We start from the raw sequence: 27,846 nt of genomic DNA, 5'->3' as shown, positions 1-27,846 counted from the left end.
GGGAGTTCTTCAGCTTAGCAATCAGAACCTGAGTGTCAGATTCAAGAATCACATCATTGTAACCATGAACTTTCGCCTTCTTCAAGCCATAGAAAGCAGCCTTCCCTTCAGCAACGAGACGCTCCCACTGCGCTTTCACTCTTCTTGCAGCAGCAAAGAGCACCTTTCCAGAGCTATCACGAGCAACAGCCCCCAAACCAATCCACCCCTCATCCTTGGTTGAGGCATCTACATCTATCTTTATAACCCCGGGTGGGGGAGGAGACCACACCACTCTGTCAGAAAACCGAGAGAGCCCCACATTTATTTTTATACTTCATATTTTAAATTAGACGTAAGAAGACTAAGAACACAGGAGAGTTTGAAAAAAAAATATAGAAAAGAAAAAGAAGCAAATTTGCTGTTTCTGATCAACACTTGCTGCGCACTTAGATCTCCTGTAATTGTCAAATGATCCACCAATCACATATAACCAGAATCAAGTAATCTACATTGTTTCCACACAATATCTGGCAACACCTTTTGCTAAGTCGAAATTTTGAAAAAAATGTCTTCAGTTTCTATAGTAATCTAACTCCAAATTGTCAGGTGTTCACCCTTTTCCTTTATTGAATATGGAACAGAAAGATAACATAAAGAACTAGAAAACCTGTCCTGCTGGCTGCTGCTTCTTGTTACAGCACACAGTAGAACGAACATCTCTGAACTGCTTCCTGGCACTACCGAAGGCTGATATGTGATGCATGAACAGTTAGGGAAAATGTAACCAAAGTCGGCCAGGGCCTCTGTGATGTTCATACGGCAGCATTGTTGTTCTATGAAAGGACATGGGGGTGCGAGTGAAGATTTGGCTACAGGACTGAGAAACAAGCTATTGCACACCACTCAATTTAGCCCAATCCACAAACTGCATACCACCGTAGATATTGTTGGCAAATCGCACACCAACTGTGAAAGCCATTGCAACTGGCGGAACTTGCTTCGCCAATGGTAATGTTTCAACTACACGCTCCAATCCATTTACAATCTGGTAACGTGTATTAGAGGAGATTGCCAGAAAAACACCTGTTTCCAAAAGCAGAAGCAACATTACAGTAGAAAGGACACAATATATTGTCATGAAGGCACAAATTTTTTTAATAATTATATCAAACAGTTAAGACTTCTAATAAAGCACAACATAAACATTGCAAGTGAAATATTCTTGACATAAAGAAGGAAACTATTATGACGAATCAGGACATGCACTGGTTGCTAAAGCATGTCCTACTTGAGAATGTAAAAAATCAATCACATTGCCAACTAACACTCAACATCTTCTGAAGATATTTCAGACAGGATAAAATTTCAAGTTCAAGTCTTGGTGCATGAAGATGGGAAAAAGATGTGGTAAACCAAGAAAGGCAAGATTTACCAGAAAGGTCATAGATGAGAAAAGAATTATCAATTGGTACAGCCTGAAATTTACCAGTTTCTCCAATACTAAAAAATCCTTTCTTCCTTTAGATGAAAAAAAGTAGCCCACTCAGTTAACTCCAGTACTGGTCATGGGGAAGCGGTGTAGGCTGAGAAGGACAAGAACCCAATGATCTGAGGAGATTTGAATTAAAATCCTGAAACTTGCCACTACAAGTCCATGATAGCGCTAGACTTTCCTAATACATAGAAAGTTAGAAACCAGTTGATCTCCCAGAGTGTCCTTGATGGCAATGGACTTTTCATATATACGGAGACATCTTTCTCACAAATTCTGTTGTTATATATTCTAAGTTCCCTTTTTTTCCCACTAAAATTAATCCATCAAATCTTAGAAGCTTGATAAAATTCTCTATTGGTAGCAGTTTCTCAAACTAAATGAATACCATGATCTTGCAACATATAAAGATCATAGGCCAAGGTCTATTGTCTTCTTCAAGTTTCAAAATTTATTTCTAGTAATCCCATCAATTATCAATGAATTGTCTTGCGTTTAATAATGGAGGAAGTGTGGAACTAGTCTTGGCAAGCCACTTATTGCACCATCTTTGGCCTCAAACTGAACTGTGAATTGAACTTAAAGCCAAAGCTTATGCAAAATATTGTAAGCAAGCACCATCACACTAGATAGACTTTTGAGCAAATAGGTTTACCAAAACAGTTGCATGATCAAAGCCAAACAAAACAGAAAACAGATAAGCATGAGATACTAATTTAATGTCAAAATATTGATCAGAAATAATAAGTATAAAAGGGAGAAATAAAGGTCTATCATAAGAAGACAGTTCCTCGCACTTCACAGAATCACAGCAGTAAAGTTCAAAGCATATTCAAACGTACCCCAGAGTGCAGCACTTTTTACAAGTGGGGGAACAGGTACATCATCATCAGACTTCTTAATGTTCCTGTCAAAGTTAAAAAAAAAAAAGATATTAAGCAGCGCAATTGATAGTCAGAAACCCCAGAAGCATGTCGGGGGGGGGGGGGGGGGGGGGGGGAGGGTGTGGTGGAGAATATGAACAAGCTTTGTCTGATAATCCTGAATGAGTATGCCATTAGACAGCCAGGAAGTTTCTATCAAGTACTGCTAACTTACAAAAAAAAAAAGCTACATACTGGCTTATCTGAACATTAAGCAGTATCTCCAACTCAAATTTGATTCAAACTTTAGAAACACTAGATGTTTTTCACCATTGCTTCCCAAATACTTTTAAGTCTTCCACAAATGCTTTAAATCTAACTTCTTATACATCCAGTCAATGGTCAAACTAATTAGCTACTTAGTTTACAAAAGCATTGTCAATTGCAACATATTCTATGGTTCCCCAAGGGCTAACTCTCCCAGAAATTATTATGTGCAGAGCTTTTAGAAAAAATATTTGGTAAGATTTGTTGAAAACAAAAGAAAGTAAAGAGTTAAAGACTAGTTCATCCATTGTTTACTGAACCACATAAACTCATTCTATATTCATCTAACAATAGGAATTTTTTTTTTATTTTTGAATTTACCGAAGCTGTTAACAGATATAGAAACTTGTTGCTATGCAGCCATGTGTTAATTGACCATTTATACTTACTTTAATTAAAATTAGAGCAAGTACAAAGAATTCAGGGCTGAATGATACAATTACTTCATAACATGATGTGAGATGACAAGCAAATTGTAATGCCAGACTCTTAGAATATTACCGTTTAGCAGTCATGATCATATTCGCAATGCCCTGTCCAACAATTCCACATCCAAATCCAACAGCCCCATATAATACACCCTGCATATCAAAATTGTAAATTTACATTAATTTATCAATAATGTAATTTCTATCAAATGTGATTTTACAGTTGACTATTTTCTTGATGAAACTTCAACCAATCATCATTCACCTTAACATTATACTTATTGATCAAATCCTACACTATCTAGACCATTTTCTTAATTAATGCATGGAAAGATGTATGTAACTCTTGTTGGTTTGTTCGGAGGTTTGAAGAGTCTTTTGGCTCAGAATTTTCTTACAAGACCATCATGCAACCTGAGGGAGCTTGGATGATGGGAAAGGCAAGGATCATTTGTACCCAAGGAATGGGAGCATTGAATAAAACGTTAAAAGTTGATATGTTTATTTTACATCTGTTATTTGATATGTTTATCTTAAAAAATTTACGCCTAATATAACATGTCACAAGGGGGCAGATAAACTACATGCATTAAGATAAAATATCCATAAAAGGTTTGGAATAGATATATGGAATGAGAACAGGCAGTGTAATAGTAGATTTGTAATGGATACAGGGACCAACTAACATCCCTAAGGTAAAGTTGCTCTGTAACGTAAGGACATCCAAGCTACTAAGTTATGTGTTATACACAAGCTTTTTCTTAAAAACACTAATACAAACCAAGTCATACCTTGTAGAAGTATGATGCAATTCTTTGCTTTACTGAAAATCTGCATCCTGGTCTTTCAGCTTCAAAGACGCTGCAATTCCAACACGTAAATGTTTAGTTTCTAAAAACAGTGCTACATGCAAACCAAAGAAATAAAACACAGCCGTAGCCCAATAAATCACTTCGTACAGCCCAAGGAAGTGCAACTAATATTCTGATGCTGGTAAGTAGATTAGGGGAGGGATAAGGCAACTACAGGAAAGATATTTCCAACGAGTGCTAATGAGAAGGCAAGGGGGAGAATTTTCAAAATTACTTTAACGCCTTCATTTTAAAATTGAAGTTCTACTAAGGGAAGTGAGTGGTGAAATGCCCTCTCTCTACTCACTTCTTTACAATCCAAACAAAGTGTTATAGCCTACACACATACTTTTTCACTGAAAATGGATTTTGGTCCAAGCACACATGGAGCATCAAAACAGCAAAGAAATATCTAGTATGTCAGAGAAGATTGATCACACCATTTTTAGTTCCAATTACCTGCTAGGTAGGTTACGACAAGCAAGCTGGAAACGACCCAGTATACCTCTTGATACTGTCTGTTGCCCAATACGAACATATGGTGCTAACATACCGACCAAGGCTATGTCGACTACCACACCAACTAGAAGATCTGCAGCGTACAACTCAAACTCATTCCAAAAATCCTTCCCCCTTTTTTGAACTTCAGCAAATGTTGCACAACACGAATCTATAACTATCTGCATCATTCAACACAACCAATAAAATACTCAGAGCATTCCAGATGGGGGTTCATAAATAAATTCACAAATCACCATTTTACACAGCAAAGGAAAATATAGCCTCAAGATTACACAAGGCTATGCAAACAATTGTTTTGATCTTTGAAGCACATAGATCTCTAACATTTTACTTATGAAATTAAACAGAATGTACAGAATCAAATAAAGATAAAACCTAGGCTTCACAGAAATTTATACGGCTACAGACATGATAGTGAGTTAGTGACATTGATTACAAGTCTGTTCAGTGTTCACTGCAATTTAAAAAGCAATTAGTGTCCCCATCCCAAAGGATTAATACGATGGGCACAAATAAGCCACTATCCAAGACATTTATACTGTATATATTTCAAATGAGCATGCTAAGGCTCAGTTCCGTTCACCTTATTTTCACTTATTTCAGCTCTGATAAGTTCATTAAAGATAAAATATGGGTTAAAAAGTGCATGTAATATAATACAAGGGTTAATAACTTCAGGATTGATAAGTTCAGATAAGATAATTTAAAGACTAATTAGTTCAGATAAAATAAGTTCATAGTTTTTTTTTTTCAAATTTTTTTAGGAAACATAAGTTCATAATATAAAATAAGTGAAATTCAGGTTAATAGACCACTACCCAATTCATAAAAGCCTCGGTGCTTCTTGGCTCAAAAAAAAATATTATCAACGTACCTCGGTCCCAACTTTGAATAAGAATGCAGGATCTGCTATCATTCTATTGCGGAGCATTGAACAATGTCTCATCAGAAAGCCAAGTGGCCAAAATGATCCCTGAGTATCAATACAAACTAAAATATGAATAAATATCCACAACTGAAACCAATTAGAAAATAATATCTAATTTGACAAGAGCATGAAACCAAAACATTTGTCAAAAATAGACATTTCACATTTACATCAATATATCCAGTTTCAAGTAATATTATTAGCATCTGTGCAACACATTTTCCTTCATTGCATAAATTCATCTTTCGTGGAATTGAAAAAAATAAAACCAAATTTATAAAAAGTGACACATTTTAACATAAATAAAAGTAATAATTTTCATCCTTTCACAGCCCCACTTCGCCAAAGGAAATCAATTCCAAATTAAAAAATGAAAAACTATACCTGCAACTCTAAGTATCGCATCAGTATAAGTTCTCTTATCCCCCTAGTTTTAGCAGCTTCCAGTATATCCGAGGGAAGAGTTACCCCATGTTTCTCAGTTTCTTGCATCACATCCTCAAATTTCAAAAGTGGACCAAATTCCTTTTCATCCTCATCGTCCCCTTCGCCTTTGCCACCACCACCACCACCACTGCTGCCATTACCTCCATTTTCTGGTGGAAAATTCCCATTACCGTTTCCAGAATCCTCTACAACCTCATTGTCCTCTAAATCAGACAATGTTTTTGTAGATTTGTCATTATAGCTTTTCACAAGGAAAACATCAGTATATCGATTTGACAAGGCCAAATTTGTGACTCTTAGAGCATCTTTGGTTTGAGAAAAACCTATAGCCTTACATTCAAGCACAAAATTGCAAGTCCCATGCCTGTTCAAGTTGGTCTCATTTAGTGCAGAGCCGTAGCAGTGTGACAGATTGAATAATGAACCAACCGACATTGCCACTCAGTGAATTCTATCATTATGGTAACATAAGAAAGACATGAAAGAAAGAAAATTATACATAAAGGTAAGAGGATTTTAAAGATATCTAATATCATTAAAAAAAGTTGAGATAAGACCAAGCATCACATACAAAGAATGATCAAAGAAGTGAAACCTCAAACACTGTTAAATAAATAGCACAAGAATATCTATCGTATACGAAGAATGTAACTTGCCATTGGATAGTTGAAAAGAGGACAGAATACCAAATGCACACAACTTTCCTCCAAACAAGTCTAGACCAAAGACCCAAAAAAGAATCTACATCTTCAACAAAGCAAAAGAATCTTTATATACACAATCTGTCCAAAGATACATTTTGTCACAAGGTGTTTGTAATCCCTCCAACCATAATATTTCCTCCATCGAGCATCTCTAATCCATTGGAAATCGTCTTTGGTTAATAATAACACATTTTTATCCGATCAACAATCCTTGTTCCTAGTTGTGATGGCTAATTTAGTTGGTAAAGTCTTTGGAGACAATATATAAGACTTGTTATCAAATTCCGCCTATATCAATGCAGAGATGCAAAAAATAATTCCTTATTCCACACTATTGATCGATTCTCACTCAATTATTACACCCTTTAAAGTTAGTGAATAAACAACAAGAACACTATGACTGCATTCAGCTTGTAGTTGAGTAATATTGGATGAAATCACCCCCATTTCAATTCGATTCAATTGATGTGGTGTAGAGTTTAAATACTAAAACCACTAACAATGTTACTTAAATAAATTTTAATCAGTTAACTAAACATAAATTCCTCTCAAATGTTGAATTCCTTCCTTTCTTTTCTAAATGACTAATGGGTTTTTCAAACAAAAAATGGGGAAATGTTCGATTTTCAATCATCTCATAAATCATTAAATCCCAAAATTATATCCTTGAAAAAAGTAGTTTAATTTGAAATTAAAAAAAAAAAAAAAACAAGGGGATGCAATTCAACCACTTTGGGCACTTAAAAATGGAGTCTTCCACCCAAAAAATAATAATAAAAATAAAAATATATGAATAAATACAAGATCATGAATCTATTGCAATGAATTACAAGAATAAGGGCTCTAACATTCACATTAAAACAGAAAAAACATGGGAAGAAAAAAAAAAAAAAAAAGCACACATGCATACAAGAAGCAGAAAACAGAATCATAATCACTGAAAAAAAGTAGAATCAAAGAACAAAAATGATAAACTAACCAGTAATCGCGAAGGATCAGAACATTTAGAAGGGAGAAAATTGATGAATTCGAAAGGAGCAGAGAAAAGGGTGGCAACTGCCAATGGAGGCGAGCACGACCGCGGTTGGAGTATAATAAGCAGCAGTGCAGCACTGAGGTTTTTGGAATCATTTTTAATTTTTCTTTCTTTACTTATTTATAATTATTTTCATACGTGGTTGGCCAATAGCCGCACCGTATAGTCGGGGTTACTTATTATATGATTATTACTCAGTCGATCAGGGTCCAGAGTTACTCGGTCGGTAAGGGGTTACTCTCACACTGAAAATGCGCTAATTGACTGAGTAATCCCAGAATAAGTAACTCTTGACCGAGTGATTAACTCTTAAATAAGTAACCCCCGAATAGGTAACCATGCAAGGTGTGGCCAGCCATACAAAAAAAAACACCGATTTATTTATATGAGAATTTTAATTAATTAGACCCAACTTAGATAATGTTCTCCTTGATATTTTTTTGGTGATTAGAGAGCCACAAGGGCGGGGTGAGAATCGATCCTAAGATTTGAGCTATCCCTCACTCTCATGTTCTGATTGTTCTCCTTGATATAAAGCTTCATAAGGGCATTTTCATAAAATTTGGTTAAAAGTTCTTCAATATTATGAAATCTACCGTTAATGAAACTCTTTATATCGTGACCGTTATATATAATGTGACCGTCATTAGATCTTAAGATGTGCACCATAAAAAGTTCTCACATAAGAGTGATTCTCACTAGAATCTCAAGGCAGTAGGGCGTATGTTTATTAATAACTCTAACTACCCATCCATTATCAATCAATAATTCTATATATGCATTTACACATCGATCTAATTAAGGAGATTATACCTTAGATGTACCATATATAATTAATTTGCATGTGATTAAAATCTAATTTATGTCATGCTTGGTAACTATAGGCGTTACAATGTACGGAGTATTAATTATATTACCATTACAATTCAACGTCTAGCTGATCGATTATGCATGATGGTCTATTATTCTATACATGCACAACTATTTGAGATTTTTCCGATGAGTCCAATCCATCCTCATTATAATGTGTTTTTTCCTTTTCAATAAAACATGTAAACTTATTACTATAACAAATTACAATAAATTACTATAACAAATTACTATTTCTGCTCTGGCGCACGATAGGTTTCTTCGAAGCAAACAGACTGTCTCCTTTACTACTGAGAAATTATCCCTGTCATATTCTTCTTTCATCATTCTGTGACTGCTCCCTCGAGTTGGCTAAGGGGGTTTGATCAGGATTTGCTGGAGGTCTGTCTGTTTTGGATGGGGCTTGGGACCGTAGGGATAACTATGCAGGCACAGGCTAGATTCTTCGGGATCTGGCCTCGGATGTAGTGTGGGGGTGGGGGTGCTCGTGCTTGTTGGACCTCTTCCGCCCTTCAGGCTGAATTGCAAGCTTGTTTCCGGGCTCTTCGAGCTTCTTTGAGGAAAGGTCTTTTGCGTGTTTCCATATACTCTGACTATGCTTAGTTGGTTGCTCTTTTGTGTGGTTCGTGTGCCGATAACATCGATTGCATGTGGTTGCTTCAGGATATTCGGCTAACCCTTGAGGACTTTCAGGCTTGCCAAATTCAAAAAGTTGCTCGGTCATGGGTTGCTCTTCTGTGTGGTTCGTGTGTCGATAACATCAATTGCATGTGGTTGCTTCAGGATATTCGGCTAACCCTTGAGGACTTTCAGGCTTGCCAAATTCAAAAAGTTGCTCGGTCATGGGTTGCTCTGCTATGTGGTTCGTGTGCCATAACATCGATTGCATGTGGTTGCTTCAGGATATTCGGCTAACCCTTGAGGACTTTCAGGCTTGCCAAATTCAAAAAGTTGCTCGGTCATGGGTTGCTCTTCTGTGTGGTTCTTGTGCCGATAACATCGATTGCATGTGGTTGCTTCAGGATATTCGGCTAACCCTTGAGGACTTTCAGGCTTGCCAAATTCAAAAAGTTGCTCGGTCATGGGTTGCTCCTGCTCATTGGTTAGCTAGCGGTGCAGGCTCGTCATCGGCATTTTCTCTTTTGGACCTTTTAGTTTGTCTTTGTTTGTTAGTTTGTTTGTTTATTTCTTAATTCTATTTGTCAAAAAAAAAAAAAAAATTTACAATAAATTATTATTGTTACAGGGTGTTATTATTCAACAGTCTATAATTAAATGACGACATATAAATTTATTTGGTACACAACTACGTAACAAATGCAATACATACAAAACTACAAAAGGTAGCTACGTATTACATGAAATCTACAAATTCATGTATATTTGTATAACATTTATTCGGAACATTGTATATCAAAGTATATTGTATCATAGTGATGGAATATAAAACCAATGACTGGTTTTATATTGTTTCAGTTAAATTAGCTTAGGTCATCTTAACAGTTGTGATGGGTCTAATGCTCGTGGGATGGTAGCGAAAAAAGATTTCACTGTAATTTTTCACCCTTTTGTAAACAGCTGGCTGATCATCTGTTATTAAAGCTTTCAGAGGTCCGATTTCCTTATATTGAGCAGGACCGCAGAACAATGGTAGAGAGACCCTTTCCTTTTCCGGGTTTGGCACCACTCTATGTATTGCACTTTTGAAGATGCCATTTCTCATTATCTACACTAGGGGTGCTTATCGAGCGAGTCGATCACGAGCTGAGGGGTGCTCGACTCAACTCGAAAACTTTTTACATGTGCTCGACTCGTGCTCGCTAAAGTTTCGAGCAAATAAAACCTGCTCGACTCGTGCTCGTTAAAGTTTCGAGTCGAGTCGAGCAGCTCACATTCTGCTCGTTAAAATTTTGGTCCTTCTATTATTATATGCCTTTATTTATTTTTTGTTCAATTAATATTGTTTTCCTTATTATATATAGATTTTATTAAAAATTTACTCTTTCTTTTTTTATGATATAAATTAAGGCTTAATAAGTGTCAAATTTGTTTAAAGATAGTAACTTGTTGTTTGCAAATTCTATATTAATATTATATTATCGAGTTGCTCACGAGCTTATCGAGTCGAGTTAGAGCTTGCTCAACTCGTGCTCGTTAACATCTCGAGTCGAGTCGAATTCGAGTCGAGCCAACTCGAGTCGAGTTTTGACCGAGCGTTGACCGAGTCGAGTACGAGTTGCTCGCGAGCTGCTCAACTCAATTAGCACCCCTAATCTACACAATCAAACTAAAATCATGAATTTCAAAATTTAGGCTCAGCTAGAGTTTGACAATCAACTAGACCAAACCCTGTTTACTGTTCTTTGTGGCTCTCTATGGATAACAAATCAATAATACGACGTAACAAAAAATAAAAAAACTCGCACCTCCATTTGGTCGCCAACATTGACAAAGATAGCATGTGGAAGAACGGGTGCTTTAAACCACTTGTTATCTTTCTCAAATTCAAGGCCTTCAATTTCTTTATCTTGCAACAAAAAAGTCATGGCAGTCGAGTCTGCATGTTTGCTAGAGGTTCGAATTTGGTCAATATATGAACATGGTAGGTAAAAATTAAATCTTGCTATCACTTGTAATGTTCCTCCATATTCTTCCTCAAAACTATTCTCTTCCAAGTTCAAACATCGTGCCATATATTGGATCAATTTGTCATGCAACGTTTTCACGTTCATACTATACTCTTCCAAAACTTCCCTGCAAAAAATTTGATTTGTTCGTTTAGCTGATTAGATATAATGGACTTATATTCAAATTGAGTATTAATAACATGGACAAATTAAATTAAAAGAGCAAAATAATTTAACAAGTTTACTACGTACAATTTAACAAGTTTACTACGTACAATGATGTACTTCATATATACGTTGTTTTATTACAAGGCGAAAATGGTAGGTGGCTACCCTTAATGTTAGGGCAAGATGGAACATGTATCAAGGTTCGGGAGGGATGGAATCAACAATTAATAATTAGATGTAGAACTTGTTATGTTCAGCTTATATTAGAAACTTATATACGTAGCATTACTTATTCTTGTCAAAATTATTGGTAGTGGTAGTCATTATAAGGAAGGAAGTACACTTCGTATAAAACATAATAGTATATACAACTATACAAGTACCTAAAAGACTGAGGAGTTTGAGGCCAACGATCAAGTTTGCGTTCCTCAAAAGGGTAGGTTGTGAGCCGTAAGCGTGACTGCCATAAGAGAGGTACATTGTTTGAAGTGATTGAGTCATTGCCATAACCTTGAGGTTCTGTTGCTGTCCTAGCATATTTTTCTTTCTCCTCTTGAGGCAATCGATTGAATTCGAACCCAACATTTCGAACTTTGTCCAAGTATTCCACAGACATGCCATGATTTACAAGCTAACAAAAACATAATTAAAATCATCATCATCATTAGTACATATAAATATACAATACCTTAAATAATTAAGCTTGTGAGATTAGAGTAACTTTTTCTATTTTATGACAACAACTACCATAATACTAATTCTTTATTGGATGATTTTGATTCATTTTTTTTATGTCAAAATTAATTATAATTCATCTATCAAATTTTAAAGGAAAAATAATGTAATTTTGTAACACTCCGGATTTACTAATTTATAAATAAACTAGCTTAGATCCCGTGCAACCCATGGTCTTTGCCAAAATAGATATGCATGTTTATATATACAATCAATAATACATACCAAGTCCTTAACCCTTAAAAAGCCCCGAAGCAACTTGCTGTTGCACCCAAATTGCTTCCAATTTTACTGTTCATTAGGAACAGTAAAATTACGCCTTTGCCCTTAGTTTCCCTTGCTGGAGCACCAAAATTCCAGGGGTAGGATTGTCCTTTCGCGTTTTCCCTTGCTTGGTGTACATTTGTCAGCTGCTGTTGGCCACGTATACAGCTATGCTTCTTGGGAATCATATTTCTTTCTTTATTGATGTAATAATCTTTGATGTAATTAGCCAATTTATTTGTTAATTGCGTTTTCTTCTCTTCCAGAGCATAATTCAATTGCGTTTTCTTCTCTTCCAGAGCATTGTTCAATGGAGATTTTTCGTGTAATCTGGGTTGTTGCTGCTTTATATATGGTGCTTATGGATTATTATAAGGTGGGTTTTCTTTTTTTCTCCTTTTTTTTCCCCTGTGAAATTTAACTCTCTTTGATTTATGGTTGGCTGTGTTAGTTTGCTATTTACTTTGGAATTTCATTTTGTATGATTTATGTTAGTGGTAGAGGTTATGGTACTGTTAGATAAGTAGGTATTTAATTATTGTGATTGGGAAATTGGTCTGGGCTATTTGTTTTGAATTGTTATTGCAATTTAGTGATTAGTTAATTTAGTGATTAGTTATTGCAATTTGTTAATTTAGTGATTAATTATTGCAATAGGAAAATTGGTTTGGGTTGGATACTGTTGGTCTACAGTGTTTGCGCAAGGAATTATGTGGGCAACTGTTTGAGTTGTACTGCAAAATTGCTAGAATACTTATTGCATTTAGATATACTGAATAGAGAACATATTTTATTTTCGAGGCTTAAAATACTTTTGTGATGTACTTTTTTTTTTTATTAAAATATGTATAGGTGTGTCCTTTGGTTTATTTTTTTGCCTTTTATACCAGCACATATTTCTCTTATTTCTTGTATGTATTTGTTTGTTGTTCTTCATATGCTGTATGAGAAAAGGTTGGTGCTATGAAACTTTGGCTGAGGCTGTTTTCTTTTGGCTAATTTTGATGGGAACACTGTATGATAATGGAACATATTTCACTGAAACTTAGTTATATAAACAGATTTGTATATTGACATAGTGATTCTTGGATTAAATGAGTACTTGACCTTTTGGACTATATAAAGGAATGTAAATTAGCTGGAAATATGAACTACAAGTTATAGTTTAGTTCTTAATTAGTTTATGTACTTTTGCTAATATTGTTGTATTTTTGAAGATTTGGCTTAAATGTTGTTGCTTATGTTGCTTTTTTTTTGGGTGTTTTATGTGTTTTCTTTTTCCTTTTTGCCCCCCTCTTCTTGATGAAATAAAACAGAACAATAGGAAGCTGCATCTTGGGTTAGCTGTGGTGGTGAATCTGCGCAATACTAATATTAGTAAGTTTATGTGATGAATTTGGGCTTGAATGTTTTGAGTGTATGTGGTTTCTTAGCTGCATTGCTGGTAGATTTTGTAATTTGCTAGGTGTGCTTGAAGACTATAAAATATGTGATGAATTCATATTAGCTGTAAGAAATAAAATGAAAATACAACACATGTCTAAGAATACACTAAAAATAATATTTGCTGGTAGATTTTGTAATTTGCTAGGTGTGCTTGATTAGTTGGTGCTTGTGTTGCTTTAATTAAGATGCTATTTTTTGCCGGTTACAGGTTATGGCCATTCATCCAAACAAAATTACCATTCCATTTCGACCTTTATTAGGTCAGGTGGCTGAATGTTTAAATTTCCCTGAACCAGTGTATGGTTATGTAGATAAGGATAGGAACAATGCTTTTGTTCGTGTTAAGACTGAGTGTGGCAAATCTGAATTTGTATTCTTTGGTGGGGAGGCTAATACAATTCAGGAGTCACAGGAAAAGGCAGCTCAAAAAGCTGTACAGAAAATGATCAGCCACTATGGAGTGCGGGTGAATGATTTCACAGCTGATAGAGCAAGAATGTATCAGTTGTGTAGTAAACTTTATAAGCATAAGGTTGTTGAATTATGTCGTGAGAAAGGGTTAGAGATGCCTATAACTGAAGGCAATTTAGGAAGGAGAACAACTGAGGATGTTGTCCATGTGACGATGAATTATGTTGGCTTTTTAGGTGCTGTTGTTACAAAAACGGGAGCAGAGGTAAGTCCATTGGAGACTATTTGGGCTGAAGGTTTGGGATTTGTGGCTTGGCTAACTGTGTCTTGCCCTCACAATGGAACTGGTATGGAATGCATTTATAGTGATCCTTGTGCTGAAGTAGCAGCTGCAAGACAAAAGGTAGCTAAAAGAGCAGTCCATTACTTGGTCACCCAGTATAACCTTGAGGTTATAGATGCTAATTACGGCCTTGCTTCAGAGAAGGGTGCTGCTTGTTCTGATTTAAAGGCTAAGTTTTATCATTTCAAGGAACGATTAGCTGCTAGAGGTGATCGCTTTCCTGAAGGAGACTGTGTGACTCCGACATCTGAAGGGTTTCAGATTCCTAAGCCTACTGTACCACCCTCTGCTCCGCTGAAGCGTCGCTCAAGTGCAGCAATGGACACCGCATCTTCTTCTTCTGTCAGAATTACAGAACCTTTGGTTTCTGGCATTCCTGAACTAGAGACTGTTTGGAAGCGCACTAAGTTTGCTTAGGTTATTTAGTGTTATAGTTAATAGGTGCCATGGCATGATGTTTGCCTTATTATTAGCGTTTATTTTTAGTGTGCACTAGGTCTATTATATGAGCTTATGTTCTTATTTTGCTGTTTAGACTTAATGCTTCTTTTGAGTATGTATAAGCCGCATGAAAGAAACCGTATGTATGATAAGGCTTGAATATAATGTAATGTACTTTCTAAATGAATGAAAGCAGCTTTTGATTGTCCTGTTTAAGTTTACATTGTTTTATGTTACTTACAGACATGTTATTTATCCTTTGCCTATTGTCTCTAAAATAGTCATCAAAATTAATTTTATTTTCTATCAGGCCTGGTTAAATGTCGGGCAGTAAGTTGGATCCAAAAAGTAATATTGGATTGTTGGTTGTGGTTTTGTGCAGAAATAAAAGCACACAATACGCAAGCTTTCTTACTACCGTATATCAGATCTAGAGGTGGTTTCAGCTGTGCAGGTGTTAGATGGGTGCGTTTGTGCAGTTAAATAATTTTTGCAGGAGAAAAAAATTTCTTATTAATTTTGAATATTGTGTTGTTGTATACCATCACCTTAATGAATAGCTGCTTTATTGCTGTTTTACAATATTTATGTAATAGCTGAGGCGCCTTATGATTTTAAGAGGCCATCAGCTCAAGGTCGACAGTCAAAACGAGCACTTAGTGTATCATTGCTGCAGAATTGTATCAGGTACTAGGTTATTATGACACCTATGAGTATGTCGGGTATAATTATGTAAGAAAATAAATCCACCTGTCTTTTATGCTTTGTATAGTGAGGGAGAGCAACCGAAAACTAAAAAGGCTAGAGCAAGGCCTTCGACATACATCACAGTTGGGAGTAAGCATTTTGTTTTGGTTTATGGCTATAAAAAGGACATATATGTGCATCAATATAATAAGGTTTCTTTCTTTTTATTTATGTTGCATTACAGAAAAACCTAAATGTACTAAAGCAACAGGTTCATCTGCGCGGAGTTCAGAGCAATTAAAAAAGACGCCAAAAAGTAAGCATTGGTTTACTTTTGGGAGTTAGCGTATGTGTGCTGCTGTGTCGGAGAAATATTTGGTTTCATTTACTTAGTGGGTTTTGTTCTTGAATTATTTTTGCATATGACAGAAAGAAGCAAGGCTACTCAGACAGCTCCATCATGTGCGCAGAGTTCAGAGCAGTTACAAAAGGCACCTAAAAGTAAGCATTGGTGTAGTGTATGTGTGCTGCTGTGTGGGAGAAGTATTTCGGTGCATTTACTAAGCAAGTTTTGTTTTACAATTGTTTTGGTATATGGCAGAAAGAAGCAAGGCTACTAAGGCATCTGCATCATCTGGACAGAGTTCAAATCAATTAAAGAGTTTGGCTAAGGGTGAGATCATATTGTAATTACGATTTTCAAAGAAAATCTATATATGTTGCTGTATAATATGTTGTTTACTACTTTCTGCTCTTTTTTTAATGTAATAATTTTACAGGGAAAAACAAAGCGTCAGTATATGCATCGGGACAAACTTCAGAGCAATTAAGGGATGCGGCTAAAAGTAAGTCTTTATATACAGTTGCAGTTCATGGGATCAGTATATATATGTTGCTGTGTGATGGAATTTAACAAGTTGTCTTATGATAATGTTACAGAAACACCTGTGGCTGCTGTAGGGAAGCCACTGCCTACACAACCATTACATTTAGCTTCTTCTACTTACTGTGCCAAATGTGGAGCTAAGAAATTCCAGTTTGAATCCAAGCATTTCTGTTGTGGTGATGGAGATGTTAAAATAGTTGCTAATGACTATCCCCCAGAATTAGTAAGGCTTTTTACTTCAAAGGATGAAGATGCTGTGCATTTTAGAAAGTATGCTAGATTATACAATAATTTATTTGCTTTTAGTTCGATTGGCGGTAAATACGAAAGAGAAACACATAAAGGAATATATGTCTTTAAATTACATGGTCAGATATATCATTCTGTACCAGATTTAATTCCGAATGAAAAAGGCCCAAAATACTTGCAGTTGTACTTCTATGATGGTCAAAATGAACTTAAACATCGAGCAGATTGTTTTCCTGAATTAAGACAAGATGTAATTGACATATTAATGCGAGTAACTAAAGATAATCCATATGCAAGATTCTTTCGTTCTTTGAAAGAAGTAACTGTCAATGAAAGTACTAACATCATAATAAACTCAAACACTGTGCCAGATCAGAGAGTGTATAATGCTCCCACTTCAGATGAAGTTGCGGCTATTTGGCCTGATAGTGTTTCGTCAAGCCAGAGTTCATGGCCACATATCATTGTAACTGGAAAATCTACAGAAATTCACCGAATTGCCCATTATTATGGGTGCTATGACCCTCTACAGTATCCACTACTCTTTCCAAAAGGTGAATGTGGTTGGCATCAAGGACTGAAAAAAGTTTCGCACGGTAGAGACAGGCAATTGGCCACTGAATCTGATCCTATTCAGTCTTGCGCGGTGCATACTCCAGCAGAGTTTCTGGATGCAGAAGCCGCCCGTGAGTTTGCACAAAGACTTTAATTTTAAGCATTGCTTTTATAACATTGTTTCTTTTATATAGGCTTGATTACTTAATGTTTATTATTTCCTTCGGTTATTGCTTAATTACTAAATTACTATTACTTCTTTGGCTCTTTCCATTGGCTTTTATTATTATTATTATTCCTTTGGCTATTTCCTCTAGCATTGCTTAATTATTTAATGTTTTTTTTCCTTTCAATGATCATAACATTATTTGTTTTTGTTGATTAATCACTTCGTGCTTATTATAGGTGCTTCTGGAAGGCATACCAGGGCTGATAAGTACATCTCTGCAAGAGAATACTATGCCTACATGATTCAGATCAGGATAGGAAACATGCTTCTAAGGGCGGGTCGTGCTTTCTTGCAGTACATTGTAGATATGTATATTAAAGTTGAGAATACTAGATTAGACTTTTTTCGGAGGAATCAAGATACAATAAGAGTTGATCTATATAAAGGGATTCTTGATACCGTCGAAAGTGGAGAAACAAATGCAGCGAATGTTGGACATAAGTTCATTTTGCCACCGTCTTTTCTAGGAGGGCCTCGTGATATGAAAAGGAGATATCTAAATGCAATGGCGCTTGTGCAGAAGTACGGGAAACCTGATCTCTTCGTTACTGTGACGTGCAATGCAAATTGGCCAGAGATAAAAGCTGAACTATTGCCAGGTGAAGCTGCTCAGGATCGGCCAGATTTACTTGCTAGAATATTTCGAGCAAAGTTGATTGCTCTTAGGAAAAAAATCAAGAAAGAAAAAATATTTGGCAAGGTAGCCGCTATGATTTATGTTGTGGAATTCCAGAAAAGAGGGTTACCCCATGCTCATTTCTTGTTAATTCTACAGCCACAGTACAAGATGAAGTGTCCTGCTGATTATGATAAATTTGTTTGCGCGGAAATACCCTCTGTGAATCAACCCGAACTCCGTAAAATTGTGTTGCAGCATATGATGCACGGACCATGTGGGGAATTAAATCCAGAATGCCCTTGTATGAGAAAGAAAGATAGTGTATCTTCTTGTAAAAATGGGTATCCAAAACAATTCACACCACAAACAACAACAAATAAGGACGGCTACCCATGCTATCGCAGGACGGATACTGGAGAACAAGTCAAGGTCAGGGGTTCTTACTTAGACAATCGATGGGTTGTGCCTTATAACCCTTATCTGTCTTCACTTTTTGACTGCCATTTAAATGTTGAGGTTTGTTCAACTATAAAAGCAGTAAAATACTTGTACAAATATGTTTACAAGGGACATGATCGGGTTGCCTTTAGTGTTTCAGCTGAGGATAAAAATTCTGGAGATGAGATTGCTCAGTACCAATCAGGAAGGTGGGTATCACCATGTGAAGCAGCATGGAGAATTTTTGGCTTTGACTTATTTGAGATATATCCACCAGTAATGCCTCTCTCAGTTCATATGCCAGAAATGAACACCGTGTGTGTTCGGCCACATGAAAAACTAGATGTGGGAATTGCAAGTGGGGTTTATGCAAAGACTCCTTTAACTGAGTTTCTCCGTTTAAATGCTGCTTCTGAGAATGGTTTGGGGTATTCTTATGGAGAATTTCCAGAGCACTATAGATGGGATGCTACTGCAAAAGCATGGTTCGGGCGGAAACGTAAAACAAGAATGGTAGGCCGTTTAACCTTCGTAGCTCCTTCTGAAGGTGAGCGCTTCTATTTGCGGTTGCTATTGCTGAATGTCAAGAGTCCTAAGTCATTTACAGACTTACGGACAGTTCACGGGCATGTATGTGCGAGCTTCAAGGAGGCGTGTCTTAAAGCTGGTATCTTAGAAGTGGACGATGCTGCAAACATCTGTTTAGTTGAAGCAACTGAAATTCAACTGCCAATAGCTCTACGCCGCTTGTTTGCTACTGTGCTTATATTCTGTCAGCCAGAAGACCCTGAACAACTATGGTGCAGATACTATGCTGCATTGTCAGAAGATTTTGCAAAAAAAAATCCTGGTGCAGAAACTAAAATTAAAAAGCTCACAGTCAGATCAATTGAGCAGCATCTAGAAGCTATGGGAAAGTCATTGGGTGAATGTGGTTTGGGTTCTTTAAGTGATAGCACTGATAGCGTGATTGACAAAACAAAGGATATACAAGACGCATTAGATGCCCCAATTCCTCAGAGCTGTATTGACAGTCGCAACCTCTTAAATGCAGCTCAAAAGGAAGCATTTACGTCTATAATGGAGCATGTAATGCAAGGAAAACTAGGAGCATTTTTTGTAGATGGTCCAGGTGGAACCGGCAAAACATTCTTATACAATGCACTGTATGCAGAGGTACGCCTCATGAATAAGATTGTTTTGCCAACAGCAACCTCTGGCATAGCTGCAGCAAACATTCCTTCTGGTAGAACAGCACACTCAAGATTCAAAATACCAGTAGACAGTGATTGCTCACTAGCATGCAGCGTTTCTAAGCAAAGTAGCCTAGCAGCATTGATAAAAGAGACAGCTCTTATAATATGGGATGAAGCATCAATGGCAAACAAGCAAAATTTGGAATCCTTGGACTTGTTGTTGCAGGATATATGTGATAATAATATTGTATTCGGCGGAAAAGTAATTGTATTTGGAGGGGATTTTCGACAGGTGCTGCCTGTTGTTCCTAATAAGTCTCAGAAAGAAACAGTTGATGCAAGTGTGGTGAGTTCATATATATGGAATCATTTAAAGAGATTCAGATTGACTGAAAACTTAAGGGCCAGGGAAGACCCTGCATTCAGTGACTTCTTGCTTGCATTAGGAAATGGAGAATTGCAAGCTATGGAAAGTGATCTTGTTCAGTTACCAACACAGATAGTGAAGACTTTTCCGCCAGAAGAAGATCCAATATTAGAATATCTAGAATCGACTTTTCCAGAATTGAATTCAGGCAGTTTGGATCCTAAAATTTTTTCGAGGAGAGCTGTTCTAACTCCAATAAATGATGATGTCGATTCTATAAATTCGTTCATGATTGATAAGTTTCCAGGGGAAGCAAGAACATATACAAGCTATGATACTATTTTGGATGACACTGGCAACATATACCCTGCAGAATTTCTGAACAAACTGTGCCCAGGCAGAATGAGTCCTCACAACCTTGTGCTGAAGAAGGATTGCCCAGTGATACTGCTCAGAAACCTGTTACCTTCTTCTGGTCTGTGTAACGGTACACGGCTCATATGTAAGAGATTTTTCTCAAATTTAATCGAGTGTGTGATTGCTGTTGGACAGTATCAAGGTGAACATGTGTTTATACCTCGAATTAAGCTCAGGCCAACAAATTCTCAGAAGTATCCTTTTCAATTTCAGAGGAGTCAATTTCCAATCAAATTGAGTTTTGCGATGACTATCAATAAGTCTCAAGGGCAGACACTAGACCAAGTGTTGGTCTATCTTCCTCGATCATGCTTTTCACATGGTCAATTATATGTCGCCCTTTCACGTGCACGAACAGCGGATAAAATCAAGGTCCTGTCAGTTGCTCCTGCTATAGAATACGCCCAAACATCTGTTAAAAATGTTGTTTCGTACACTGTCTTAAAACTAGCAGGAGTGATCTAGGTAAGTATGCAAACAAAATAGCCTATAATTACATATTAGCTTAGTTGAGAAAATATATATGCATTACAACATAAATCCTTAATTCGGTTTCTTTTACATGTTTACATTGCAGGAAATCCGGTTTTAAAGGACCTACATACAAGCCTGAAGCCATTTTGTGTATATTTCTGAACACCTTTTGAGCAATAGCATTATGATAATAGCAATTTAGAATAAGCTATGACTGTATCAAATGTTCTAATAAGATGCATCATGTACTCTATATTATTTTGATTTTGATTATATAATATACATATGAAGTGCTCCTTCTTAGAAAGCAAAAAATCATTTACATTACTTATATAAATATCTAATTATTATATTGCAATAGTAGTATCATAGAGTATGCTAGAAAATCTAAGCTATCTTTTAGGGTGGCTTTTAGAGTGGCTTAAGATCTGACAACCTATCATAGACTTTTCAGCCAAAATTTAGAATTTGGACTATATGAAATTTCTCCAATGAGTACTTTTTGTTTAAAGACTTTTTAAAAAAACATGTAACTTATTATATTCTTACATGTAAGTAGAAAATCAGACATATCAAATATAAAAAAAAACACTTTGAATACCTAACCAAAAGCATAGAATGTGCAGTCTAATGTTCAGAGTACAGATTTGCAAATCAGAAGTATGGGATGAACAGTATAAACAGTAACAACAACATTTTTTTAAAAAAAAAACCTCACTGGTTATTTTCCAATATATCTCTAGAAGTATTCAAGGCTATTGTAGTCAATTCAGCTGTGATTCTAAGCACTACATGTTTTCCTAAAGCACTATAAAAGCATTTGCTGCTAGGTCATGCGTTTTTTTTTTTTTGGGTTTACAGAAGCAAATATTCTCAGCATTAATTCCTAAACTATGGAAGGTATGGTTTTTTCTTTATGCAATAACTACTCATATTAATCTTTAGAATGCTTCTTTTAGTTTACCTTTTCTAGGAAAGTTCTTGTTATTTAGTTGTTTGTTTTTCTAGCAAAAAAAAAAAATACATTGCAGATTCTATTTACAATTGATAGTAACCATGAAATTCTGTACACATTTATATGCACAGAGTTAAAATTCAGAGCAACTAGACACAAACCACAGTATGTGTATTTGAATCAGTTGAATGCATCAAGCAAGTCTTACATAGTCAGAGTAGTAGTTGCTGAAAAAGGAAGGGACATACTATCTTCCAAAAAAACTGTCAGATTCCAGACTTTGCTACTCAAGGATGAGCAGGTATCTATTTTTTGCTATAAAAGATTATAAGTCCATATTATTTTAGGTGTGTTTTAAATGTGAGAATCTAAGTGTTTGCCACGCATTTTTGGTTAGGCTGTTTTGATGTGAGAATCTAAGTCCTTTCTAAGTACAAACCTTTCATTATTATTATTGTATGTTATAGTCTAACTAATTTAGTGTTCACTTTTGCTCTATATAAAAAAGAGAAGAACATAAATTAATAAAAAGTCAATGGAAAATAGGCAAACACTTCTTAAAGATTTTAGACTAGGAAAAAAAAAGGGGAATTGATCTTCCTGTTACAAAAATGCTTAGACAATAAAATCAGAGTATATGATGCTTTTAACATGCTGCTTAGTTTTGTAAACTATTGACTTATTTTGCTCAAGGTAATAGTAGATGCTATATATCCATGTTGCTTTAGGTTGCTGCTATGTATTATATTTGTCTATGATTGTTTTAAAAAGACTTGGTCATAACTCTAATGTCCTATTATGTTGTTTGATTCCAATTATGCATTCTGAAGTCTGATACATGTAATTTCTTTGAATAAGTTGTTTTATGCACTATATTCTACGAGTCATGAGCATAAATTGCTATTAGTGAAATTGTTTTTTGCTATTTTGTGCACTTTATTCCACGAGGTAAGACCATAAATTGCTATTAGTAAATATACATGATCAGGTGTTACTTTGAATCGGATCTTCTTATAAAATAATCAATAAGTTGATAAGCGACATCTAGATTGATCACATTTTATACTTACTCTGTTAGTATCATTTATACCTATCCATCAGCATTTGTTATCACCATTCTATTAATTAGCTATAATTTATCAGCACACTTGGTTATGAATCAAAGCTCTTCTTTTGCTTCTCAGCTCGATCTGTGCTTTATCTGCTGGCAGCTTTGAAAAAGTACAGATCAAGCTGAGAAATATTTGGATTTCCATTTGGTTATTGGCACACGATAATTTGAGCTGGTGTAAACAAAAAAAAAGCCATTATCATTATATCATAAATTTATTATAATTCGATCTTCAACGAAATAGTTGCCAATTTCTACAGGAGAGATGCATTATATAATAGGATTATTCTAATACGTTAATGATAGCATTTTTTTTACTGCCAGATATGAAGATAGCTATTTATATTTATAACTTTCACTTGCACATTCAGACGAATGCATTGGACTAACTAACAAGCAGAAGCAGATTGCTGAATCTTCTTTACAATGAGATGCTAATAGCATCAAGTGGCTTACAAGTTTTTATTGCAATATTGTAGGGCAACAGGATGCGAGGTACTTTATTTGGAGATCAGATTGAGGCTTTTGAAGATGCACTGCAGTATCTGGGAGAATATGATATTTCATCTGCACCAATCAAGTTTATAGATGAAAAATGGAGAACTGACCTTGATCAGTTTCCTTACCAAATGACTTTTGGCAGTAGAACTGTAATTCAGCCAGTTGATCCCGAACTTGGACCAGTTTTACCTAACTACCATCTAATAGCAGCTATTCCTCGTGCAGTGGATCCAGATGAGAGATATGGTAAGATAATATAACTTCACATGTTCGAAATAACTCTATATATATATTAAAAATACTAATCAGCATTTTGTAATCACAGATGTTGTGGGAGTGGTTCTTTATGTAGAAGATGAACCAAGAAGAGTTGTAGGGAAGGATGGAGGACGAGATAGTTTAGTGCGAGAAATAATCATCACTGATCAGAGGTTACTTTACATGACACTCAGTGTCAAACAAAATATAAAATTTTAGTTAATCATGTTTGTGTATTACAATAATTAACTATGTGTTTGTCACAAAACAGCTGCGATCAACCACTCTCCATCTCTCTGTGGAATGACCTGACAGAACCAAGATACTTCGACCGATTAAAGAACTGGGCAGATTCGTTCCAAGTCATAGGATTTAGAGCACTCAAACCATATACTCGTCGTGGTGAGGCATAAACTGCTATTATTAAATAACTCAACATTTTAATGCCATGAATATAACATTGCTGCTGCTTTATGTAGGATTTTCAATGAACTCGAGTATGTCTACTCGCAATATATATGAACCTAAGGGAGAACGTGCACGTGTGCTGCAAGACTGGTAAGTCTTTTTTTTTTTGCAAGAGATGATTCAAAAATAACAGCACTATAAATCATATTATTTGCTAATTCTGTTTGCACTAAAACTTATGCCAGGGTAAAACTCTTCCACCAGAGAATAGTTGACAGGCAGGCAATGGTTTTAGATGTCAAATACCCAAGTGAAAACAAGAAGATAGTTTCAATTGCTGATCTGAAGCGGAGAAAGGTAAGGCATTGCTCTTACTGTTCATTATCATATGTCTAATTCACACCTAACTAAAAATTAGATATGTGAAATCTAACAAATATTCATAACCTATAATATGTTCATAGCCAAGCAACACCATGCAAGAAGAGATTCTTTGGATTGAAGTGACTATTCAAAATGTTGATTTAGACAAGGTGAACGCATATACAGGATGTTCTAATTGCTCAAAGCGCACCAATCTCCCATTACAGAAGCATTTCACATGTCCTTCTTGTTCAAACAAAGAGAGTATCTGCTCAGAGAGGTATATGCATAAGGACTTATAAAACTAAGTTCATTTAATAGCATTATATTTAATAACACAGACTTATTGTTTATACTAGACTAGAGCGACATTTAAGTTCAAAATTAGACTCTATTTAATGTTATTATACTTAATAACATAGACTTATTGTTTATACTAGAGCAACGTTTAAGTTCGAAGCTAGCGATGACACAGGAAGTATGGCATTCACTACATTCAATGATGATATAGAAAGACTATTCAGAAAAACTGCTGCAGAAATCTATGCTATAAAAGAAGAGGTATATAACATTACAATGACCACTCTAGCTCTTTAGTTTCATATTATTTTACTTTAAACTGAGAATATACATAGAAGAAGCACTTAAGCAACTTCTTCTTAGCAACTTTTTCTTATCAAATGAAGAAATTGCTAATTATGCCCAATATTACACTTGCCTTCAAAGAGCACACCACATAAAAAGTCTTACAAACCTACAAAATCATAGATGTAGCTTTTACCTGTTACATTTTTAGAGCTTATTTCTGATATATGCTACTATAATGCATTCAATACAGAGTGATCACGACACATTCAGAGCTATTCAGAATATGCTTAGCAGCATCCCGTTCTATATTCAAGTAGGGCCAACTTTGCATCTGGCTCAAAACAATGTCCTAGAGTGGGCACTCAAATCTGTGCAGCTGAAAGAAGATCCTAACACACAGGAGATTACAGATGAAACCCAAGGAGCAAATGAAACGCAAGTGACCAACATCATGACTGTGATGCAAAGTTCTGAGCCATTTATTCCTACGCCAAACCTGAAAATCTCTTCAGGGAAACATCCGCAGGTAGATCCTTTTACTGAGGAGCTTGAATGACCTCAGCAAACTTCTGAAATGAACAAGCAAGCAAAATCTGCAGGGAAAAGGCCCATGGAAGCTGAAGCTGAGCAAGACACATCACAGTTGCAGAAATCACAATCTGCTGGAAGGAAAAAGCTTTGCTTTGGTGGAATGTCTCCACAGAAGAGCAGCAAGAGTCAAGGCCGAACCACATCTCTGAGAAGAGGTAATGCTGAGGATGCTGCTGAACTGACTAAAACTGATCAGGAACACACCACACCTATCACTGTGAAGACTGAAAAAATCAAAAATGCCTCCGCTGAACCAGCCACTGATCGAAATTAGTACCCGATATATCAGCTACCTAAAGAAGACGAAGCAATGTATGTAGTAAGGTGATCGACTATCTAACATCGACCAATTAAGGTGCATTTCCTGCACACCTTTTGAATATTAAATATATTGCTGCTCTCAAGTATCTAAGTAACCATAGCTGTTTCCTTTTGCTATGTTAAAAATATAACTGCTCGAGTTTATCTAGCAAATGGCACATTAGGTGCCTTATGTTTTGTCTCTAGCATCTTCTAAGGATCAGCTTTAAGTAGGTCCTTATAGTTTTATGTATATAGAAAAAGGATGCTGTAGAAAGATGTCTTTTGAGGGGTTTCCTAGAAACAATGACAGTGGTTATTGTTTCTAGCAAACAACTAATTAAAACTCTGTCTTATGTACTCCTATTTATATAAATCTATATAAAAATATGTTTAGTAAAATCGAACTGCTTATCTTTCTATTACACTTATATGTACTTGCATAGACCTTTTAAAGAAAAACAAATGAAAATGTAAGAAATCAAGAAAAGATGCAAGTGACAATATATATTACAACTGATAAAATACTATATTTATTTAGTGTACACAAATACAATTTAAAGATACTAAATCTTAGGCAAAGATAAAGACTAAGTAGTCTAAGAACATACTCTTAAAACAATAATTCTACAACTTAAACACAATTAGCCTACAGCTCCTAAACTGGTCCAAGCAACAACTCAAACAAAGTAGGATAACCATGTCGATAAACAACTAACGCTCCAACTCCGTCAACAATTGCTTGATCTTCATAGAACAAATTAACTCCATTCTTCAAAGCACTATCAGTGATAATATTATCCTCCTTTACTAAATGCAGTTCAACAGGCCATTGTTTCATTCTATGCCGGAGTAAAACTAAAGTGCAAGGTTCTATTTCATAAAGATGAGCCCTTGCAAAAAATAGAGGAATCACCTGTATTGAACATAAACTATTTCAATTTCTGACAGCAACAATTCATGATCATAATCAACTATAAACGAACAACTCACAATTTTTCCCTGGAAAATGGATCGACGATCAAACACATACTTAAATGACGGATCAGAGCATTGTTCTTGCATTTCAGTTAAATGCCTATCCATTTCCTCAGCACTAAGAGGGAGCCTTCTTCGAACAGGGATAGTTTGATTAGTAGGAACATTTACATGTGTTTTTTCCTCCCCAAATGAATTATACATTTTGGTATGAATGATACCATTACCCATGAAATACAATATCAAAGTATCTCCTGCTTCTAGATCATTATCTGAGATAAATTCTTTCCAACCTGCATCAATATACATACCAGTAATAGACTTTCCAATGCAAGTCTTATAAACAACTATATCCCATGCAAGTCCATTTTCACCACGGTAAATTCGAAAAGCTCCACATTGATCTGCTAGAATGTGATAAAACATGGAAGGAATCTCCTAAACAATACCAACAATTACCCTAATCAAGGCCACATAAACTTATCAAGTTTAAAAATAAACTTTATTTTAAAAATAGCTAACTATACCACTACTTGTAGATGCTCTTCATTCAATCTCTGAATCCACTTCATTGTGCAACTGCCATCGGCCTAAAATACCAAAAGCGGGGAAAAAAAAAACAAAAGCAAACAAACATGAACATAGTTTATAATGCAGTAATATATAATTATCATCAGTTTTTATGTTCAAATGTCCATACCATTATTACTAGGCTATGAATCCAATGCAAATGAAAAATTCTAATTCTCCAAATTATATAACTCTCTTATATACTCATTAACATTGCATAA

General features: G+C 35.6%; 3 protein-coding genes across 3 annotated transcripts; 2 read left to right on the top strand and 1 right to left on the bottom strand.

Moving 5' to 3' along the window:
• Positions 1–440: 440 nt before the first annotated feature.
• LOC145584721 (protein RETICULATA-RELATED 1, chloroplastic-like) lies at positions 441–7,661 on the bottom strand. The gene is made up of 8 exons (XM_081641526.1): positions 7,524–7,661; positions 5,778–6,291; positions 5,340–5,438; positions 4,403–4,623; positions 3,884–3,953; positions 3,166–3,245; positions 2,317–2,381; positions 441–1,065 (listed from the first exon to the last, which is right to left on the bottom strand). The coding sequence occupies exons 2-8, from the start codon at positions 6,273–6,275 to the stop codon at positions 872–874; spliced, it is 1,227 nt and encodes a 408-aa protein (XP_081497652.1). The 5' UTR covers positions 6,276–6,291; positions 7,524–7,661; the 3' UTR covers positions 441–871.
• Positions 7,662–15,205: 7,544 nt separating this feature from the next.
• LOC145583773 (uncharacterized) lies at positions 15,206–20,993 on the top strand. Its single transcript, XM_081640749.1, has 9 exons — positions 15,206–15,215; positions 15,482–15,572; positions 15,658–15,722; positions 15,817–15,888; positions 16,002–16,073; positions 16,174–16,245; positions 16,352–16,417; positions 16,512–17,393; positions 17,668–20,993. Exons 1-9 carry the CDS (start codon positions 15,206–15,208, stop codon positions 20,991–20,993), a joined length of 4,656 nt encoding a protein of 1,551 aa, XP_081496875.1.
• Positions 20,994–21,895: 902 nt separating this feature from the next.
• Positions 21,896–25,742, top strand: LOC145583772 (replication protein A 70 kDa DNA-binding subunit B-like). Its single transcript, XM_081640748.1, has 10 exons — positions 21,896–21,902; positions 22,089–22,258; positions 23,548–23,815; positions 23,922–24,000; positions 24,099–24,229; positions 24,307–24,385; positions 24,481–24,592; positions 24,700–24,878; positions 25,039–25,159; positions 25,437–25,742. The coding sequence occupies exons 1-10, from the start codon at positions 21,896–21,898 to the stop codon at positions 25,740–25,742; spliced, it is 1,452 nt and encodes a 483-aa protein (XP_081496874.1).
• The last annotated feature ends 2,104 nt before the right edge of the window (positions 25,743–27,846 follow it).

The sequence above is a fragment of the Chenopodium album genome, chromosome 16, assembly GCF_948465745.1.
Source record: "Chenopodium album chromosome 16, dcCheAlbu1.1, whole genome shotgun sequence".
In the NCBI taxonomy this organism is placed as follows: domain Eukaryota; kingdom Viridiplantae; phylum Streptophyta; class Magnoliopsida; order Caryophyllales; family Amaranthaceae; genus Chenopodium; species Chenopodium album.
The sequence above is the reverse complement of the archived record's forward strand: the minus strand, read 5'-3'. Positions and strand labels throughout refer to the sequence as shown.